General features: G+C 46.4%; 2 protein-coding genes and 1 pseudogene across 2 annotated transcripts; 1 reads left to right on the top strand and 2 right to left on the bottom strand.

Moving 5' to 3' along the window:
* Positions 1-8,121: 8,121 nt before the first annotated feature.
* Positions 8,122-8,730, bottom strand: LOC133282407 (olfactory receptor 5T17-like). The gene has a single exon (XM_061478416.1). It carries the CDS (start codon positions 8,728-8,730, stop codon positions 8,122-8,124), a length of 609 nt encoding a protein of 202 aa, XP_061334400.1.
* Positions 8,731-12,692: 3,962 nt separating this feature from the next.
* LOC133282453 (olfactory receptor 5AR1-like) lies at positions 12,693-13,307 on the bottom strand. Its single transcript, XM_061478453.1, has one exon. It carries the CDS (start codon positions 13,269-13,271, stop codon positions 12,693-12,695), a length of 579 nt encoding a protein of 192 aa, XP_061334437.1. The 5' UTR covers positions 13,272-13,307.
* Positions 13,308-19,073: 5,766 nt separating this feature from the next.
* On the top strand, positions 19,074-20,089 carry LOC133282485 (olfactory receptor 9G19-like; annotated as a pseudogene).
* Positions 20,090-23,103: the final 3,014 nt, after the last annotated feature.

Here is a 23,103-nt window from a genome sequence, read left to right on the forward strand (position 1 = left end):
CCTTATTGACTGCTCTGACACCTTATTGACTCCTCTGCGACTCCTCTATGACTCCTCTATGACTCCTGTATGAATCCTCTATGACTTCATGGAACAATGACTACTCTATGACTCCTCTATGACCTCGCTATGAATGCTCTGTGACACATCTATGAATCTATGACTCCCCTATGACTCCTCTATGACTCTTCTACGAGTTCTCTACGATTCCTCTATGACTCTATGACACTATGACTCCTCTATGAATCCTCTATGACTACTCTATGACTCCTCTATGACTCCTCTATGACCCCCCTATGACTCCTCTTTGACTCTATTACTCCTCTATGACTCCACTATGATTGCTCTATGACCATCCTAAGATGCCCCTATGACTCCTCCATGACCCCTCTAAGACTCCTCTATGAATCCTCCATGACTCGTCTAAGACTCCTCTATGAACACCCAATAACCCCTCCATGACTCCTCTAGGACTCCTCTAAGACTCCACTAGGACTTTTCTAGGATTCCTCTAGCACTCCTCTAGGACACCTCTCTGATGCCTCTCTGACTCCTCTCTGACTCCTCTAAGACACTATGACTCCTCTAAGACACTATGACTCCTCTATGAATCCTCTTTGAGTCCTCTGTCTCCTCTATGACACCCCTATAACTCTGTGATACTATGTCTACTCTCCAGCTCCTCTATGACTCCTCTATGACTCCTCCACAACTCCTCTATGACTCCTGTAGGACTCCTTATTGACTGCTCTGACACCTTATTGACTCTCTGACTCCTCTATGACTTCTCTATGATTCCTCTATGACTTCTCTATGACTCCTCTATCACTCCTGTATGAATCCTCTATGACTTTAGGCAATGACTCCTCTATGACACTTCGATGAATGCTCTACAACACATCTATGAATCTATGACTCCCTTATGACTTCTCTATGAATCCTCTGACACCTCTATGACTAATCTACAATTCCTCTTCCACTCCTCTACTTCTCTGTGAGTAATCTGCGACTCCTCTACGACTCCTCTATGACTCCTCTCTGACTCCAATATGACTCCTCTAAGACTCCTCTAAGAATCCTCTATGACTCCTCTAAGACACCCCTATGACTTCTCTACGACCTATCTATGACTCCTCTATGACCACAGAATGACCATTCTATGACTCTGCTACGACCCCTCAATGACTCCTGCATGAAACCTCTATGACTTTATGACACAATGACTCCTCTATGACACATCTATGAATCTATGATGCCTCCAACTCCTCCATGACTCCTCCATGACTCCTCCATGACTCCTCTATGACTCCTCCATGACCCTTCTATGACTCCTCCATGACCCCTCTATGACTCCTCCATGAAAGCTATACGACTCCTCTATTACTCCACTATGACTCCTTCCTGATTCCTCCAAGGCTCCTCTATGACACATCTATGACTCTATGACTCCTCTGTGAATCTCTGACTCTTTTCTGACTCCTCTCTTACTCCTCTCTGACTCCTCTATGATTCCTCTTTGACTATTCTATGACTCCTGTATGAATCCAATATGACTCCTCTATGATTTCATTATGACTCCACCACGACTCATCTATGAATCCTCCTTAACTCCTCCATAACGCCTCTATGACACATCTGTGACTCTGTGACACCTCTATGACTCTCTGACTCCTCTCTGACTCCTCTCTGAATCCTCTATGATTCCTCTATGACTCCACTTTGACCATTCTATGACTCCTCTATGACTCCACTATGACTCCACTATAACTCCACTATAAATCCTCTATGACTCATCTGTGACTATTCAATGAACCCTCTAATAATCCTATATGACTCCTCTAAGATGCCTCTAAGAATCTTCTTTGACTCCTCTAGGACTCCTCTATGAGTCCCCTAGGACTCTTCTATGACTCCAGTATGACTCCTCTATGACTCATCTACAACTCCTCCATGACTCCCCTATGACTCCTCTATGAGTCCCCTATGACACGCCTATGACTCTGCTATGACTTCTCTATGACTCTTCCATGACTCCTCCATGACTATTCCATGACTTCTCTATGACTCCATTATGATTCCAATATAACTCCTCTATGACTCCTCTATGACTCTTCCATGACTCTTATATGACTCCTCTATGACACCTCCATGAATACTCTATGACTCCTCTATGTCTCCACTATGACTTCTCCGACTACTCTATGACTCCTGTGACTCCTCTCTGATTCCTCTATGACACATGTATGAATTTATGACTTCTCTATGACTCCTCCATGACCCCTCTATGACTCCTCTATGACCACAAAATGAAACTTCTATGACTTCTCTACGACCTGTCTATGACTCCGCTATGCCCTTATGACACAATGGCTCCTCTATAACTCCTCTATGATTCCTCCATGACTCTTCTATGACTTCTCTATGACTCTCTATGACTCCCCTGTGAATGCTGTATGACTCCTCTATGACTCCTTTATGACTCCTCTATGACTGATATTTGACTGCTCTATGACTCCTCTATGACTCCTTTATGACTCCTCTATGACTGATATTTGACTGCTCTATGACTCCTCTATGACACCCCTATGACTCTATGACTCTTCTATGACCCCTCTTTGACTCTAGGACAGTATGACTCCTCTATGACTCCTCTATGACTCCTCTATGACTTCTCTATGACCCCTCTATGAGTCCTCTATGAGTCCTCTATGACTCCTCTGACTCCTCTATGACTCCTCTATGACTCTTCTATGACTCTTTTATGACTCCCCTATGATTCCTGAATGTCTCCTCTATAACTCTATGAAACCTTTATGACTCCTCTATGACACATCTATGATGCTTCTATGACACATCTATGACCCCTCTGACTCCACTATGACTATTATGTCATAATAGTGGACAACTCCTCTGAGTCGTCAATGAGCCCCCGACTCTTCTATGACTCCTCTATGACTCCTCTATAGCACTATGACTCCTCTATGACTCCTCTACGACTCCTCTATGAGTCCTCTATGACACCTCCATGACTCTATGACTCCTCTCCGAATCCTCTATGAGTCTTGGACAGGATGACTTTTCTATGACACCTCTATGATGCCTCTGTGACGCCTCTATGACCCATCTATGACCCGTCTATGACTCCTCTATGACTCCTCTATGTAACCTCTATGAAACCTCTGTGACTCCTCTATGACTCTATGACTTCTCTATGACTGCCCTATGACTCTCTGATTCCTCTGTGACTCCTCTCTGACTTTTCTAGGAAACCTCTATGACACCTCTGTGACTCCTCTATGTCACTATGACTCCTCTATGACTACATTGTTACTGCTGTATGACTGCTCTATGACTTCTCGATGACATCTCTGTGACTTTTGACATCAAGACTCCTCTCAGACTCCTGTATGACTCCTTCATGACTCCTCTATGACTCCTCCATGAATCCTCCATGACACCTCTATGACTCCTCTATGACTTCTCCATGACCCCTCTGTGACTCCTCTATGACCACTCAATGACCCATCTATGAGTCCTCTATGACCCCTCCATGACTCCTCTACGACTGCTCTATGACCTCTCTATGACTCATCCAGGACTCCTGTATGACTTCTCTAGGACTCCTCTATGACACCTCTATGACTCCTCTATGACTCCCCTACGACTCCTCTATGACTCCTCTATGACACCTCTATGATGCCACTATGATGCCTCTATGACCCCTCTATGACCCCCATTGTGACTCTGCTATGACTCCTAAGATTGCTCTAAGAGCCGTCTGTTAGCCATCTGACTCCTCTATGCCTCCTCTACCACACTATGACTCTTCTACGACTCCCCTACAATATTACTGACCACCTTTACAGCAGTGAAGATAAAGGAACAACCTGCTTGGATACATCATTCAAGAATTAAGAAAGCACCAGAGCTACAGAAGACATGGCGGATCGAACCTTCAGGACCCTTACGTATTGTCGTGGTTTAAACCCAGTCAGGTAACTTGTTCACTCACTCCCAGTGAGTGGTGCCGAGCTGACAACAATCAAGGTCCGTGTCCGTCTCCCCCCCTCCCTGCACAGGGGCTCTCCCCTTCCCCGCTCCCGGAGGAACGGGGAGGAGGATCGAGAGAGTGCAACTCCTACGGGTTGAGACAAGAACAGTCCAGCAACAAATCACCACCGCTACTATCAGCTAAAACAATGATAAGGGAAAATAACAAGGGAAGAGAATACGATACCACCGGCCAAGAAAACGAGTTCCACCCGGAAGCCCCTGTCCTTCCGGGTAACTCCCAGTTACCCCCCACCCCGGGCATGACGTGCTGTGGTATGGAATACCTCCCCGGCTAGCCCGGGTCAGGCGCCCCGTCTCTGCTTCCTCACAGCTTCCCCTCCTCCCTGGCAGAGCATGAGCCTCACAGAGTCCTTGGTCAGGGTAAACATCACTTAGCAACAACCGACAACATCGGCTTCACCAACACTGTTCTCAAACTAGAAGTCAAAACACAGCACTGCACCAGTTAACACAAAGGAAAAAACATGACTGCTACTGCTGAACCCAGGACATTATCCACCCCTTATTCCATACCATTCACGTCGTGCTCAGATCCCACATTTTCAATACACCATCGCTCTCCCACATATATACATCCATATACATACAGACCAAGAGGAAAAAATCATTTTCTTAGTGCATGGACCAATCCCTATAATGCTGCCGAGTCCATTCGGTCCATGATGTTCCAAGTTCATTCTCTGTTGGGATGATGGCTGGAGGGAAGTCAGGGCCAGTCGCTGGTGACCTGGAGACATCTAGTTGATGGGCTATAATAGCATTACACAGCAGGCAACAGCATACAATTGAGTTCACTGGCTGTTTTCCCCTAAAATCAAATCCCCTTGAGGTATACATCGGACTTCCCCATCTTCCCGCATTACCCACCAAGTATATCCAGGTCCCTGAGCAAAAGCAATCCCACGAGTGGGTTTGCCTTTACCTGAAGCAGGAATAACCCAGACTGTCTTCCCCAGCAAATTCTTCATATGCACCACGGGAACTTTGTCCCCCTCTACAATATGTAAAAGTAATGACTGGGCTGGGCCAGCCCTGTTGGCAGAACCTCTGGTGTTGACCAACCAGGTGGCCTTTGGTAAATGTGTATCCCAATGCTTGAAAGTTCCCCCACCCATCGCTCTCAGTGTAGTTTTTAACAGCCCATTGTACCATTCGATTTTCCCAGAGGCTGGTGCATGGTAGGGGATGTGATATACCCACTCAATGCCATGCTCTTTGGCCCAAATATCTATAAGGTTATTCCGGAAATGAGTCCCATTGTCTGACTCAATTCTCTCTGGGGTGCCGTGTCGCCACAAAATCTGTTTCTCAAGGCCCAGGATGGTGTTCCGGGCAGTGGCATGGGGCACAGCGTATGTTTCCAGCCACCCGGTGGTTGCTTCCACCATGGTAAGCATATGGCGCTTGCCTTGGCGGGTTGGTGGCAGTGTGATATAGTCAATCTGCCAGGCCTCCCCATATTTATACTTCAACCATCGTCCTCCATACCAAAGAGGCTTTAACCGCTTGGCTTGTTTAATTGCAGCACATGTTTCACACTCATGAATAACCTGGGCAATAGTGTCCATTGTTAAGTCCACCCCTCGATCACGGGCCCATCTATATGTTGCATCTCTGCCCTGATGGCCTGAAGTGTCATGGGCCCACCGGGCCAAAAATAATTCACCTTTATGTTGCCAATCTAAGTCCATCTGAGCCACTTCAATCTTAGCCGCTTTATCCACTTGTTGGTTGTTCTGGTGTTCCTCAGTGGCCCGACTCTTGGCTACATGGGCATCTACATGACGTACCTTCACCACCAGGTTCTGCACCCGGGCAGCAATATCTTTCCACAGTGCAGCAGCCCAGATGGGTTTACCTCTGCGTTGCCAGTTGCTCTGCTTCCATTGCTTCGACCACCCCCACAGGGCATTTGCCACCCTCCATGCGTCAGTATAGAGATAAAGTACTGGCCACTTTTCTCGTTCAGCAATGTCCAGGGCCAGCTGGATGGCTTTCACCTCGGCAAATTGACTCAATTCACCCTCTCCTACAGCAGTTTCTGCAACTTGTCGTCCAGGACTCCATACAGCTGCCTTCCATCTCCGATGCTTTCCCACAATATGGCAAGAACCATCAGTAAACAAGGCATACTGCTTTTCACTTTCTGACAGTTTATTATATGGTGGGGCCTCTTCAGCGCGCACCACCTCCTCCTCTGGTGACATTCCAAAATCTTTGCCCTCTGGCCAGTCCATGATGACTTCTAGAATGCCTGGACGACTGGGATTTCCTTTTGAAGGTGCTGGATAGTGTTGAACAAGGCCCTGTAAGCATAGGCCAAGCCCCAGCATGTTGCCGTGATTTGTCCATCTCTGGTATGGCCAGAATGACCACACACCTCATTTAAGTGTTTTACTAATTCTTCTGGATTTTGCAGTTGTTCGGTAGTGAAATTCCAAAGTACTGGAGGGGCCCACTGACCTAGATACTTGCCCATACTATCCCACACACCCTGCCACTCATGGCTGTCCAGCCTCAGGGAAAATCTCTCGGTCCTCCTACATCGTCGTTTGACCCCAGACAAGACCCAAACCTGACTCTGCTTAACTCTTGAAATCAGCAGTGGGCAAAACACACTCTGTATCCGTGTTAGCATGGTGATTCCCATCACCATCAGCAAACAAGTCTCAACAGCATTAAGATGCCATTCAAAAAATTCAAAACTCTCAAATGTAAATGGTCTGGGGGGACGACTGGGAGGGTAAAAGAATGTCTCCTTCACAGGTTGAGCACCTGAGAAGGAGAAAAAAGATGTGTAATTGCTAAGCACCTCCATCATATACCTCCCAAAGTATAAAGGTGGTGACCACACTGGGAACATAAGCCAGATCAGTTTCATGATCAATGATTCTATTGTATTACAAGTCATTACCATAAAGTACAATGGGACAAAAACCTTAGCCCAAGCCCCACACTTGAAAAACACTAATACAGCAAATACCGGATGGACGTAAGATATGATATACTGAAACTGTGAAATCAAGAGGAACAACCTTGAGAGCCAATAAATCAGCATTGTGACGAGTGACTATCAATCCAGACAGATCTGTTCTTATCTCAAGCCCTCGTGCCCCACGTTGGGTGCCAAAAAAGAACTGTCGTGGTTTAAACCCAGTCAGGTAACTTGTTCACTCACTCCCAGTGAGTGGTGCCGAGCTGACAACAATCGAGGTTCGTGTCCCCCCCCCCCACCGGGGTTCTCCCCCACTCCCGGAGGAACGGGGAGGAGGATCGAAAGAGTGCAACTCCCACGGGTTGAGACAAGAACAGTCCAGCAACCAAAGTACACAAATCACCACCGCTACTATCAACTACAACAATGATAAGGGAAAATAACAAGGGAAGAGAATACGATACCACCGGCCAAGAAGACGAGTTCCCCCCGGAAGCCCATGTCCTTCCGGGTAACTCCCAGTCACCCCCCACCCCAGCCATGACGTGCTGTGGTATGGAATACCTCCCTGGCTAGCCCGAGTCAGGCGCCCCATCTCTGCTTCCTCCCGGCTTCCCCTCCTCCCTGGCAGAGCATGAGCCTCACAAAGTCCTTGGTCAGGGTAAACATCACTTAGCAACAACTGAAAACATCGACTTCACCAACACTGTTCTCAGGCTGGAACTCAAAACACAGCACTGCACCAGCTAGCACAAAGGAAAAAAAAAAACAAAAACAAAAAAGAAACATGACTGCTACTGCTGAACCCAGGACAACAAGCCAGTCATAGGAAGAAAGACAGACTTGGAAATGGTTCCAAACCAGATCTTTAAGGTGAAGGAATAGGGTGGGGAAACAAAAGTCCTTGGTGTCAACTGAAGCTCTGGAGACCTTTGTCACAAAACCAGCAGCTAAACATCCTGCCAAAGCTACTTCCAGCTGACAAAGTCCCTCAGGGCGTTCTTCACCTCCCTGTTCCTGAGGCTGTAGATCAGGGGGTTCAGCATGGGCACCACCAGCGAGTAGAACACAGCAAAGACCTTATCCGTGCTCAGGCTGCTGCCAGACCCTGGTCAGAAGTTCAGGGCGAGGATGGACCCGTGGAAGATGGTGACTCCAGCCAGGTGAGAGGTGCACGTGGAGAAGGCTTTGTACCGGCCCCGAGCAGAGCTGATCCTTGAGACAGCAGCGAGGATGAAGGCGTAGGAGACCAGGACGGCCAAGATGGTCACCATCTCCACCAGCCCACCAAGGACAAATATCAGACACCTATTGACACGTGTGTCAGAGCAGGAGAGGGCCAGAACAGGCCTGATTTCACAGTAGAAGTGGTTGACCTTGGCTGGCTGGCATAAAGGTAGGCTGAAGGCAAACTCTGTGTGCACCCAGGAGTTCAGCAGGCCAAGCACATAGGAAATGGCCACCAGCAGCATGCAGAGCCGGTGGGACATGATGGCCGAGTACAGCAAAGGCTTGCAGATGGCCATGTAGCGGTCGTACGCCATCGCAGCCAGGAGGAAGCACTCGGTGGTGCCAAAGGCTATGAAGAAGTAAAGCTGGGTTGCGCAGCCGATGACAGAGATTGTTTGCTTCTCCATCAGAAGGTTCATTAACATCCTCGGTGCCACCACCGATGAGTAGCAAGCATCGAGGAGAGATAAGTTGCTAAGGAAAAAGTACATGGGGGTCTACAGCTGAGCGCTGCTCCTGATGAGCACAACCATGCCCAGGTTCCCCACCAGCGTGATGAAGTAAATGAGGAGGAACAGGATGAACAAAGGGGCTTGCAGTTGCGGGTTGTCCATCAGTCCGACAAGAGTCAGCTCTGTCACTTGCTTGCTTTGGTTTTCCTCAGCCATCTTCTCCTAAAGCACTGTAAGCTGTATTCATAGAGCCATAATAAACAGTTAATGGAGACACTCAGCACCTAAAAAGCCCATCAATCCCCAGGGTTTGGATGGCAAACCCTCTCCTTATCAGAGATCTGCTTCATTTGCATCAACATTCATCAAAAAACAGTTTAGCAAAGCAATGAATGTTTTATTCTGGTAGCAGTCACTCTGCCAAGTGTTTCCTATTCCATTCATTCTAAAACACATCTCCCTGATGTATACTCATGGTATATATCACACTCCAGGGTAACCCTCCCAAGTTCTAACAAAGAAAGTGTAAAAGAAGGGGTTCAGTGCTTCCTGTAAAGAATTAGTGACATCAATAATGAAAATCTCACACTAGACCATGTCTTTTTAGAGGTGACACGGTCTAGTGTGAGACGTCCCTGCCCAAGCCTGAGAGGTTGGAACTAGCTGAACTTCAGGTGCTTTCCAACCCAAACCAGTCTGTGATTCTGTAATTCTAGGACTTAGAATCATAGAATCAACTGAGTTGGAAAAGACCTTTCAGATCATCAAATCCAACCTTTGAAGAAGAATAGAACGTTTGGCATTTTAGGAAGCCTTCCCCATAGAGGTTTTCCTTAAAGGTGATTTTGCTTGCACACTGTAGATGAAACAGGAAAACCCCATTTATTCCTCAGTAACTTTTCATCTGTTTTGCTATTTCAGGGTTATTCTTCTATTTGGTATATAGAAATGGTGAAGTGCCATCATGAGGGAGAAAAGAAACCATTAAAACCAAAAAATGGCACAACAAATCTTTTCCTTTTTATCAACTTTTCCTAAACCTCCTCTTTCTAAAATCCATATTTAAGAGTTCTATGAAAATACACCATGGCATCCTGCCTTTTAATCACAGAATCAGGGAGGGATATGGAGCAGCCTCCACAGGGGTCCACAAGGAACCACTGTAACATAAACACTTGGAAGAGACCAAGAAAAAAGACAGGAAAACTGTTGGGAATAGCAGATCAATATTAGCCTAAGATCATGGAAAGCACTGTGCTGCTCATGGGGTGTGCGTCACTGTCAGCAAATCTCTGCAGTGCAATGAGCACAGCTTTCCCATCAGCAATCCCTGTAAAACTGGTATCAAAGAGCCTGGCTTATATTCAGAAAGGAAAATCAGATAAACCATTTATCCCTATGGAAGAAGCACATGGGGTTTAGCTCTATGTACAACCTGCAGCATGACAGAATTAATCAGGGTGGGATCACCGGCATTGCAGTGATAAAGGATTTATTATAACTGGTATTTTAGCTGCTATCTACTGCTATTAAAAAATAACCAAACCATTATAACTGGTTCAACACCCTTCACAAAATCCACGTGCTCTGTGATCTTCCTTCTTCTGGTGTTCTCTTGCTCTGCCATGAAATAAACAGTTCCTCATGGTCTGTCTAATAAAGATACAACCCAGAACAATCAAATTCCTCTCCCTCATCTCTAAAGGATGAAACCATTCTCCTGCTATCCTGCTTCCTGCAAGGAATTATGCATTGTATTGCACAAGGAGACACTGGCACAGGGTGCCCAGAGAAGCTGTGGCTGCCCCATCCCTGGCAGTGTTCAGGGCCAGGTTGGACACAGGGGCTTGGAGCAAGCTGCTCCAGTGGAAGGGGTCCCTGCTCTTGGCAGGGGTTAGAACTGGATGAGCTTTAAGCACCCTTCCAACACAAACAATTCTGGGATTCTATGATACTATATAGCCCCTTAAAATTATAAACTACCTCCTAGCTCCAGCAATAAAACAAATCTGGATGTCCCCTTGTCCTTACCAGTGACAGCTTGGTTCTTCTTCCTTGCTTCACATTAAGTTACGACAGATGACGAGGACACTTATATGCTCTCTCTGTCCCCCCTGATGGTGTAATTGCTTTATAACCCTTCTCTCTAATCCACTGAGACCTCCGAGGTGCTTTGGCTGAGAAGTGTTTTGCAGAACTTCCTTTGGGAGAAGTGCAATTATTATTATATTACTCTGTCATACATATATGTGTGTGCATGGGGGGGGTGCATAGATGGATGACAGAGGAATATGAAAATAAAATATAAAATAAATTAAAAAATGGAATAAAAAAATAAAATGATTAAGAATTAAAAATAATACAAATAAAATATAACTTTAAAATTAAACATAAAAAGCAAACAAAAATGTATATTAAAATAAATTAACTTAGCTAAAATAAAGAGTAGACTAGAATAATAAATTGAAATAAAATAATATGAAATATTAAAATAAATAAAAACTAAACTGAAAACTAAACTAAACCAAACCAAATTGAAATAAAGCTGGTCTTCCTGCATGGATCCTTCTCCTTGGAGAGGGGCTTTGGACCAAGGCCTGTAGGGTCAGGCCAAGGGGACAGGCTTTAACCTGCCCGAGGGGAGACTGAGATGAGCTCTGAGGCAGAACCTCTTCCCTGTGAGGGTGCTGAGGCGCTGGCACAGGGTGCCCAGAGAAGCTGTGGCTGCCCCATCCCTGGCAGTGTTCAAGGCCAGGTTGGACACAGGGGCTTGGAGCAAGCTGCTCCAGTGGAAGGGGTCCCTGCCCGTGGCAGGGGTTGGAGCTGGATGAGCTTTAAGTTCCCTTCCAGCCCAAACCACTCTGGGATTCCAGGATTCATCTCGTGATCCTAGATATCCATATAAATACAGACATGCACACAGATTTCCATTGCTGGGACACAAACAGGCATTTCTGGGCTGTGATTCATGTGATTTGCTTTAGAGACTGGAGTTACAGCAGAGTGAATTACACATAAAGGTGCCTGTTTCTTATGGGTGGGGAGAAATACCCACTCGTTGAAAGATTTACTTGAGCAAGAACATAGTTTATCCCAACTTTAAAGATGTTTACTTGTATTTTTTATCTGGGTTTGCTTCTTTAAGAGGGAGCCCTTCAGGATATCCACATCAATCTCCATTCTTTAACTTACTGGTGAATTATGTAAAAGGCCTACTTCTGAATCAGCTTCAAGAGCTGGGAAATCCAACACTGATGATTCAATCACTGCTGAAACAATGGATATTGACCAAACTTGTGATTAAGCTCTTTACATTTCCACACCGTCTGCAAAAGAGCAGCAAAGACAAGGCTCAAATTGCCCAAAGGCTTCCAGGTAAAGTAGCACCAACACTGACTGTGACATTTTGAAGCACAAAACACCTCCAGCTTAACCTGCAATTTCACTTGTAGGAACCAAGTTTTGGGTGGGAAAGCTTTATTTAAGAGTGCCACAAGCCTTATCATGAGAAAGTACAGTGGAACATTGTGTGATTGAGTTATTAACTGATTATATGATGTCCTGTGGTCCTTTGGGTCCATTCCATTCTCACCCAGGCTGGTAGGCACTGGGTTTCAGAGACACTCCAGAAGAAGAGGGTTTCTGGCTTTTCTTTTGAGTTCACCTCTGAACCTTGGCAACCTGGAAACCCATGCCCAGGGTAGTCCATGCTGTCTCTGTAGTGACTGAAGAGAGCAATGTGATGAATAGGATGAATCAAGGTGTTTGGAGGAGCTGTTTGTGCTCATTGACCATTGGTGATGAATGAGGTTGGGCTTCATCTCACCCACCTTCATCTAGGCAGGCGTTACAAGACAAATCAGTGTCAGATACCTTATAAATGAGAGAGAAATTACAGAGTAATCACCTCAATACACCTTCACAGAGACCTCCGTGCTGCAATGAGTCCTGCTCAATAACAGCAACAAGGAAACACCCTCCTGGTCACCAGCTTCCTCCATTCACTGCCTTCTCCCAGCTGCTCTCAGGAGGGCAGCCTTCACCTCCCTGTTCCTCAGGCTGTAGATCAAGGGGTTCAACGTGGGGGTCATGATGGTGTAGAACAACGTGGCAGTTTTGTTCTCATCCAACGCAAAGGTGGAGCTGGGGCGCAGGTACATGAACAAGATTGCCCCATAGAACGTGGTGACGACCATCAGGTGGGATGTGCAAGTGTAGAAGGCTTTTCTCCTGCTCTCCTTTGAGCATATCCTCAGGACAGAGGGGAGGATGTAAGCATAGGAGATAAAGATGATGGTCATGGTGCTGAGGCAGTTTATGCTGACGAGAGCAAGGATGACCCCCTTGTAGGGGTGGCTGTTGGAGCAGGAGAGAGCTAAGAGTGGGGCAATGTCACAGAAGTAGTGGTTGATAACATTGGAGTGGCAGAAGGACAAGGTAAAGATGAAAGTGGTGTGGGTCACCGCATGGAAGACACCAACAGCATAGGAACCAGCCACAAGCCACCAGCACATCCATCCACACATGATGGTGGGGTACATGAGGGGTTTGTAGATTGCCACATACCTGCCATAGGCCATCACAGCCAGCAGGAGGCACTCAATGACCCCAAATATGACAAAGGCCAGGTTGGACGAGGCCTTGGGTGATATGATTTAGCCTAAGGTGTCCCTGCCCACGGCAGGGGGGTTGGAACTAGATGATCTTAAGGTCCTTTCCAACCCTAACGATTCTATGATTCTATGAAAGATGCAGAGCTGGGCTGCACATCCCAAGAAGCTGATGGTTTTCTCCAGTGTCAAAGTCTGCACCAGCATTTTGGGGATGATGATGGAGGAGTAGCAGATGCTGACAAAAGCCAAATGGCTGAGGAAATAGTACATGGGGGTGTGAAGGTGAAGATCAGTCCTGATCAATACAATGATCCCAAAGTTCCCCAAAAGGGTCAGCATGGACATGGCCAGGAAAGCCATGAAAAGGGGGACCTGGAGGTCTGGGTGGGTGGTCAGCCCCAAAAGAATGAACTCATGCACATCAGTGTGATTGACGGGTGTCATCCTCTGTAATGCATCAACCTGCAGGAGATAGGCAAAACAGACAATGATGCGGGCAGCTCAAGAGGACCCTCAGCTTCCTCGGTGTCAACAAAGGGAAGCAGAACCCATCCTGCTAGAGGGTCAGTTGGACTCTGGATAGCTCTTGGAAGAGATTTGAGCTCTTGGACGAGCCAAGCCTCCATCTAGTGGCTACAAGAGGGTCTTAAAACCAAACCCTCAAGCTCAACAGTGAGAGCACCCACCTGGGTTTAGCTCAGCATTTCATCTCTCCTCTTTCTGCCTTCCTCGGGACATTTAATACAGGAGGAAGGTCAATAACTGGGCAATTCTTGGAAGCTGGGTTGGAACTGGATGATCTTAAGGTCCTTTCCGATCCTAACTACTCTATGGTCGAGGTTTAACCACAGATGGCAACTAAGCCCCACACAGCTCAGCAATAACTAAAACACCCTGGACTTATTAACACCATTTCAGAACCAATCCAAACCGTAGCACCATAGTTGTTACTATGAAGACAATGTGCTCTATCCCAGGCCAAACCAGCACAGACATTGAATGCATTTTGGGGTTTCCTTAGGAAATGACAGGTACATTTGGAAAATAATTGCTGTTTTCTAAAACCAACATGGGACAATTCCACTTGAAGAAATCCTTTTCCGGTTGACTTTACTTTCCCTTTGCAAAGCAAAGCAGAGCAGAAGTGTGGGCATTTTAAAGCTGAGATGAACACACAGTTTTCAGCAGACACGGTCCATAAGAAATTAAATTTAAGGTGGCACAATGATGATGGAGAAACTTGGAGGGTCCATGGAGCTCCTTCAGCGCCTGGGATGAATTTGGGTGTTCCTCCAGATGATGACTGAAGCCACATTCATCTTCAAGCAGATGTTGAGAGTGGGTTTTAGCAGTCTTTCCTTAGAAGGTGCGCTGAGGGTGATTTGCTGCTGCATCTTGCAAGGGCAGACAACAGCCCTCTGTAATTTCTACTGTTCAAGATATATTTATACTCATTTCTGAGACCCCAGAGGCATTCCACTCTATGGGGAATAGAAGCTTGACAACAAGCAAAATCCACCCAGAGCATCAATCTCTTCATCTCCAGGTACACTGGAGATGTCTTCCCCCTACTCCCACGTTGAGGAGAGGGAGTGAATGACAAGAGTATGTCTACATGGTTCACCCCGATTATTCTCATAACTTTCTCAACTGGCTTTCCTAATGCTACATAAACAGGATTTCGGCAATGCAAAGAACAGTTCCTGGAACCATTCCTACTCTCACCATTGCCCCTTGTTAACATCTTCCTGTAAAACCCACTCCAAATGTTGATTTTTGCCTTTGCTGACTTGACTAAGAGAGTCATTGTCCCCACACCAGGTTTTTATCATTTCACTGGAGTTTTTCTTCCATTTTGCTATGAGCATTGAGGAGAAGAGCAAGGAAACAGCAACCACCTGAACTCAAATCAATACCAGAACTGCAGTAGTACCTAAACAAAATTCATCTCACTGATATCTGTCCAGTAGGTTGAAGTGTTGTGACACATATTACCCACCACACTGTGGTCTTGGTGCATGGATTCATGAAACACCGCCCTGTCTACTTTCTTCAAGAGATTTTAGTTTATGGTGCTGGAGATGTCCTGCTTATTAGTTTGTTTCATAGAACCCCGGCCTGGTTTGTCTTGGAAGGGAGTTTAAAGCTCATCCAGCTCCAATCCCTGCCACAGGCAGGGACACCTTCCACTAGAGCAGCTTGCTCCAAGCCCCTGTGTCCAACCTGGCTTTGAACACTGCCCTCACAGCGTCTCAACACAGAGGGGTCAACCTCATCCCATATTCACAGCTCACTTACACACAATGATGTGCTCAGCTTTCCAGCACAACTTAAGTCTAAAAGGACAAGAGCAACATTTTCTGGCAGGTATCTAAGGTAGGAAAAGCATCATCAGCTTGAGGCATCATGATGTCTGCCTGATTGTGTCTGGGTTGTTGGTTTTAATCATTCTCCTTATTCCATTCATTAAATCTTAGTCACTCAGGAGCTGTGTAAAAAGACAATCTGTGCTCAAGTTTGCCATGATGCCAAAATCCTCCAGTGAAGCTTATTGTAAAGGGATGCGCAAAGAAAAACCTACCCCCAAAAATAAGTCTATTGAGTCTGTGTGGCTTCTTTCCCTAAATAGATCCATTTTGGGTCCATAACTCCCAAACATTTGTCATGAGAATGAGAGAAGACATCCAGACAAATGCAAATGCATAAGAAAATGCTCATCAGCTGCACTTGAAGCTTCATTTCATTCCACTCTTACCTATATTGTTTCAACACTGATTTGATGGGCACTGAGTTGTCTAAAAGGGGATGGAATGAATCATTCAGTGGCTTTAGCATGTAATGCACAGGCCAGTCCAATGCATTAGGATGGTATCTCTCCTGGTGCCTCTCAGCCTGCAGGACTCCAGGAAGAAATGTCAAAATTCAATTGGAAAGAACATTTGGGGTTGCTCTGCTTGGGTTTTTCTTTGACAGATCATTTATAACTAACTCAGTGCTTATACTGAGTGTACCAGCTAAATCTGAGCATGATTTAGCTGAATGTTGTCATCTACAGGCTTGGTCCTTCATCTGACCATTCTCACCCTATTGTTGCCAGGTCCTCTAAGAAGCAATTCACCTTACTCCAAAACAACCACCCTGAATAGCTGAACTGAGTACTACCCAGAAATTCCCACTTCTCACTGTTGACTGCAGAGCTCAAGTTATTCCCTGAACCAGGAGAAAGGGGTGCTATAGAATCATGGAATGGTTTGGGTTGGAAAAAGACCTGAAAGCCCAACCCCCTGCCATGGGCAGGGATGCCTCACACTACACCAAGTTGCCCAAGACTCTGTCCAGCCTGGTGCCTGTTGACTTCACCTTGATAATCCCCATGCTGAGAGCCCAGATCCACATCTGCAGGAGCACAGAGCTGAAGGATGCTCTGGGGAAGCCCCCAGGAAGAGTTCTTGTTTCCTCCCACATTCAGACTGATAAAAAGTTATAATCAGCTCAATGTAAAGAACATGGATGTTTTTGAGATTGCGCTTTTGCTCTGGAGCTACCAAGATGGAAACAGTGAGCCCGTAACATGGAGAGCTATGAAAGCTCTGAAATTGTCTTTCTTGGTGCAGGGAGTAACTGAGGCCATCTCTGGGGCACGCACGGCTGTGCAGCAACACTTCATTGGGGACAAAGGCCACACTGAGTGTCTGCTTCAGGGACCTGCTACCTAAGGAAATACAGAATGAAGCAACGGATAAATATCCCCAACCACACACCACAGGCAATGCTGGGACAGGAGAGGACACACCTGCTTGCTTTGCCCTGGGAGATGAGCTGGTGTGCGGCTGTCACACAGAGATCTGAAGCGTGATTTTGTTCTTGTGGTCTCTAAACTTGTGATTCCAGGTTGGACCCTCATGGTGGTGATATCTTCTAGCCAAAGGCTCCATGAGACACACGGGATCTTGCTGGACAAGACCATGAGTGAGTATTCTCAGATAAAAAGGGTCAACAAGGGATACAGCATCACAGTAGCCAAGAAAATCATCTTCAAGGGGAGTCATCTTTCTTTTCTTTGTCTCCTCATCTCTCTGCCCACCCCTTGTGGTACCTGATGACAAACATTAGAATCAACATATGAGGCCAGATAAGAAAATCATCAAGCCCATTGAGGAGCAGCCAGCACAAGAGGCAATTGAGAGAGGATCCTTCAAGCCTGGAGCATAGATGAAGTTACAAAGAAGCAGCAAGCCGCAGCTCATTTTCTGGTCTTCCTGTGAAAGAGTCTATCACTTCCATTGGCTACGGAAGAGCTGAAGTCATTCATTTTTAGGCTGGCAATGTTGGGTGAGATGAATTCCAGCTTCTGTGCCTGTACTCAGCTGTGCAAACACACACTAGCACTGAATAACTGCTGCTTTCAATAATGTGCCTAAAACCAGAGGTCCAAACATACATACACTTGTAATTAAGGCTTTTAGGTGCACCTCCAACCCTTCAGTGTTTGCTCATGCAAAAGAGAAAACTCAATGAGACAATGCTTTTAGTGGTAGGACTGATGACAATGAATCTAATCAAACTGTGTTGGGCTGTAGCAGATAGTGACCCTACATGCGTTTGTCTTCAGCCTCTACCTCCAGTTCCACCACATGAAAGACAAATTAAAGAGTCTTAATGTACAAACAATTAAGTGTGACACTGAGATTGAGATTTCCCATTCATAGAAGTTAGGGAATGCAAGGAAGTGTTCAAGGCTGACTTGGATGGGACTTGGAGCAATCTGCTCTAGTAGGTGTCCCTCTCTTGGGCAGGGGGTAGGAACTGGATGAGCTTTTGTAATCAGCCTCTATCTCCAGTTTCTCCATGTGAAATTCAATTTAAAGAGTCTTAATGTATGAGCATTTTAATGTGACACCCAGATTGAGATCTCATATTCATAGAAGTCAGGGAATGCAAGAATGCCTTCAAGGCCAGCTTGGATGGGGTTTGGAGCAACATGCTCTAATAGAAGGTGCCCTGCCTTGGACAGGGGGTTGGAACTGGATGAGCTTTAGGGTCCTTTCCAAACAATTCCATCATTCTCTGATAAAATAGCACGACCAAACCATAGCAGTGCAGATTCTCTTGATGTGTGGATTGACTCCACAACTCGTTAAAGTTGTGAAGTAGGTATGCTTTATTCAGCTGAGGCGCATGGGGGATAGTTCCTCCAAAGGCATGCGCACCCCAGCATCATTTTCCCTCTACATTTATTCTCTATAGTGTTACATATGCAGTAGGTTACATGATACGCCTATACATATTCATATCCTTTTCCCGCTTCATATTATAATGAGCTAAAGCTTCCTTCACCCCTGCGCAGCGCCTCCTGGTGGTCGTGGGCAGGGGTCTCGAGATAAAGTAAACGAGTCTTCCCCACTCTTGAGCTTTTCACCTTCGTTTTGTACACATGCTTACTAGTCCCTTGGCTTAGGTTCAAACTGTAGTTCCAGTCTCAGCCAGATCTTCACCACGTGTATGGTGTTGCAAGCAGAAACTTTGACCACCAGTTCCCCTTACCTGAAGTTCTTTCCTTTCTTACACAAGTTTACATTAAACACCAGCTGCACTTTTAGACAAATGCTTATTGCTAACTGAAGAGATTGAAGATTATCAGAAGAATAACATAGGTTTAACGTTGGGTTATTAATTCAGGCCCCCTATCACTCTCAATGTAAAATTTACTCTGCTTTTCTCTTTCGTGTGTACAGCTGTGCTATGATACAGAGAGCAATGCCAGCACCATGGAAGCCCTTCTCTTAACCCATGATCAAGACCCCACACTGCAGCTATGAAATAGCCACTGGGATCCATGTCTCCAGTTGCTTCACCATGGAAGAGAGGAACCACAGTTCAGTCACCAGCTTCATCCTCCTGGGGCTCACCACTGACCCAAAGCTGCGGCTTCTCTTGTTCATCGTGTTCACCTTAGCCTACATCACCACCCTCATGAGCAACATCACCCTCATAGCAGTGATATGCCATAGCTCACGTCTTCATACCCCAATGTACTTTTTCACTGGCAATTTGTTCTTCCTGGACCTCTGGTATTCCTCTGTCTACACCCCCAAGATGCTTCTGAACTGCATCTCTGAGGACAAGAGCACCTCATTTGCTGGGTGTGCTGCTCAGTTCTTTGTCTCCGGTGGCTTGGCCTGCACCGAGAGCTACCTGCTGGCAGCCATGGCCTATGACAGGTACGTGGCCATCTCCAACCCACTGCTCCATGCTGCAGCCATGACCAAGAAGCTCTGCATAGGACTGGTGGCCACCTCCTACCTCAGTGGCTTTGCCAACTCTACCCTCATTGCCAGCTACATGTTCACCCCCATCTTTTGTGACTCCAACGTCAATGACTTCTGCGACCTGCTCCACTGGTGAAGCTCTCCTGTGATGTGACAGACAGCTACCAGTCTGTCCTCTACTTCATCCTGACCTTCAACACCATCCTCCCTTCTGCACTCATCCTCAGGTCCTACATCTCCATCCCGGCTGTTATCCTGAGGATGTGCTCAAGCGAGGGGCAGGGCAAAGCTTTCTCCACCTCTGCCACCCACCTCACCACCATCACCCTTTATTATGCTTCCATCCTCTTGATTTACACTCGGCCAAGCCCCTCCTATGTGCTGGAGAGGGACAAGGTGGTCTCTGTGCTTTACACAGTAGTGACTCCCATGCTGAACCCCTTCATCTACAGCCTGAGGAACCAGGAGGTGAAGGAGGCACTGAAGACACTGATGAAGAGACAGACAGCTTCCTAACAGAAGAAACCCAGGGGTTATGTCCCTAATGATGCACACAGCAAGAAGCGCACAGACCTTGTCTTGCCTGTGCCTTCCTTTGTCACTTTTCACAGTCCAGGAAGGAGCATAAGCTCTCCTGATCCTGAAGTGCTTCATGGTGGACATGAGGTGTCACTGTGCTGACAGACTTCCTCTGCTTCCCACCTCTCCCCATATACAACTGATATTTGCTATAAAATGAGATTATAGCAGTAGCTGAGTCGGTTGAACATCACCTTCACACTGGGCTTTATCTGAATTAAACATTCATTACTTATGCCAAATCAGTAGCTCAGCTAAAGCTCCATGTGTCAGAGAACGATAGAGTGCTTTGGGTTCGAAAGTACCTTAAGATCATCCAGTTCCACCCCCCTGCCATGGGCAGGGACACCTTCCACTAGAGCAGCTTGCTCCAAGTCCCTGTGTCCAACCTGGCCATGTACACTACCAGGGGTGGAGCATTTACCACGTACTTGGGCAACCAGAAGTCATGAAGTAACGTGTGCCTGTTCCTGGGCTGTCCCAGTTATATCTTCATGATGCTGTATTGAACCACACAGATGTAATTCCATAGTCCTAGACTATTATCCCAATGAAACATATACATGAGCATGGGTAGAGCAGATCAGACTGGATAAACCAATGTCAAGAAGCACACAGGCATCTGGGTTTGTGTTCAGTTGCCTGAACATTGACTATTAACACCCTGGAGATGACCCTGGGTCTCCCTCTGAGCTTTCAGATGTTGCTCCAGAACGACCCAACCCTTCGAAGGTTGCATGTTGTACATGTCAAGTGCAAGTCAGTGACCTGGGCCCTTCAGGACAGAGCAAATGGCACCACATTTCTATATGAGGGCAACTGAACCAGACCTGGGGCATTTCACTGCATCCGTCTCCTTCCCTGCAACTAAAATGATAGTTTTCGCCACCACTCATAGGAAAACATGCAAAGAAAGCGGTTTCTTAGTCCTTCAATTATCTTACATTTTTTCCCCCTCTATGAGGTTTTAGTGCAACTGAAAGGAAAACTAAAATATTTTAAGACTGTCAGGAGGAGGGATTAGGAGATCTGAAGGAATTGCATCTTCTTCAAATTCAGATAAGTAAAAGTTGAGTAATTAAATCAGAACTTTGTGTCTCCATCTATGCTTAGTGAAGGTGTGTTTCTGTATCTTTAGTATTTGTTGATAAGAGAGCAGTTTCAAGAGTTCAAGTTTGAAAACACAAACACACAAAGAGCTCTCTCCTCTCGCTGTGCTTCCATCCCCATCAGAGGTTAGGGTCAGGCTGCATGAACTGGGCTCCTTTTAGACTCATTGGATCAACCAGGTTGGAAAAGCCCTTCAAGCGCATCCAGTCCAACCATTCCCCAGCACAGCCAAGGCCACCAATAACCCATGGCACTGAGGCCTTGTCTCCACAGTGTGTGAACACTTGCAGGGCAGGTGCCTGCAGCCCTGCCCTGGGCAGCCTGTTCCAATGCCTGAGCACCCTTTGGGGCAGGAATTGTTCCCCAGCTGCATCTAACCTGCCCTGGTGCAGCTTGAGGCCATTTCCTCTATGTGCTGTCTTGTGGATTAAAACTAACTGAAAATAAGTTTGAGGGGGGCAGCTGATCCAGTTTGACCTCCAGGAGGCCTTCACATCCTGACTGGAATTAGATTAATCCAGAGAAAGCTATTCTGAGATGCATATACCATGGAGAGAGGGTGCACAGTACAAGTCCTTCTGATGTTCAGACCTGCTCTGGACAACATCCATCCTCACCAGCTGTCCTAGGATGTAATAAAACATCCTCTTATTTCTATCCATTCTAGAAGGGACCTGACTGGCACATAACGAGGCAATGAATTTTAGATGTTGAGTCAGGTGACCCCATTCCCATGCTTATTCTCCAATCCCAAATTCATAATGGTAGGAAAACCACATTTATGAAGGCCAGTCAGGCATGGAGGATGGATGTAGTGGACTTCAACTTGCCTCACAGCTTAAGAGGCGCAAGCAAATCTATCCCAAGGCAAATAATGACAAGAAGTTTAAAGTATGAGGTGTCTTTGAGGAGGCCCAAAAGTGAAGAGAAATGCAATGAGCTTCCCCAGCTCCCTTTATTAGGGGTCAAAAGCAGGAAGGGACAAAGCACCCCATTAGCAAGAACCACATGATCTGCACATGTCATGAAGACAGGGATGTGTCTTTAAAGAGAGAGTAGGACCAAGCTTGCATGGGCACAGAAAGCCCTCCAGCAGGCCCAAAATCCAGGCTTTCACAATACAAGCACTCACAGCTATTTCCATCACAAGTGATGCTGCTCACTTTGCCGAAGCAAGAAGTGGTCCTTGGGGACCAAGCACCCTTCCAGGAGTCATCAGCTTTAACAAGACCTTCTGGGGTTTACCAAGGAAGCTTCCTCATCACCACAAAAGCTTCTCAGAAAACTTGGATGTGACTTCCCTCATTCTTCATAACAAGCCATCAGAGATTAATTAGCTGGGGATAACAAGAAAGAAACTTTCTTCTTTGTTACCAACAAAGTTCACTTCTACAGCTGCCTTGCTTGACAGAGATGGCTCATATCCAAAGCCAGTGAGTTGGAGGGTCAGTTTGTTGGCATATTTGTGTATTAAGGACAATTTCATGGGCCTGGATCATAGAATCCCAGCCTGGTTTGTGTTGAAACGGACCTTAAAGCTCCTCCAGCTCCAACCCCAACACCTTCCACTGGAGCAGCTTGCTCCAAGCCCCTGTGTCCAACCTGGCCTTGAACACTGCCAGGGATGGGGCAGCCACAGCTTCTCTGGGCACCCTGTGCCAGCGCCTCAGGACCCTCACAGGGAAGAGCTTCTGCCTAAGAGCTCACCTCAGTCTCCCCTCTGACAGGTTAAAGCCATTCCCCTTGGCCTTTTCATGCAGGCACCTGTCCTAAGCCCCTCTCCATGTTTCCTGAAACCCCTTTAGGCACAGGTTTATGGGGAAAAGTTCCTTTCTTATGGC

The sequence above is a fragment of the Pezoporus flaviventris genome, unplaced genomic scaffold (assembly GCF_033815535.1).
Source record: "Pezoporus flaviventris isolate CSIRO_AGI_PZ_B2104156 unplaced genomic scaffold, CSIRO_AGI_Pfla_v1 ptg000123l, whole genome shotgun sequence".
In the NCBI taxonomy this organism is placed as follows: Eukaryota; Metazoa; Chordata; class Aves; order Psittaciformes; family Psittacidae; genus Pezoporus; species Pezoporus flaviventris.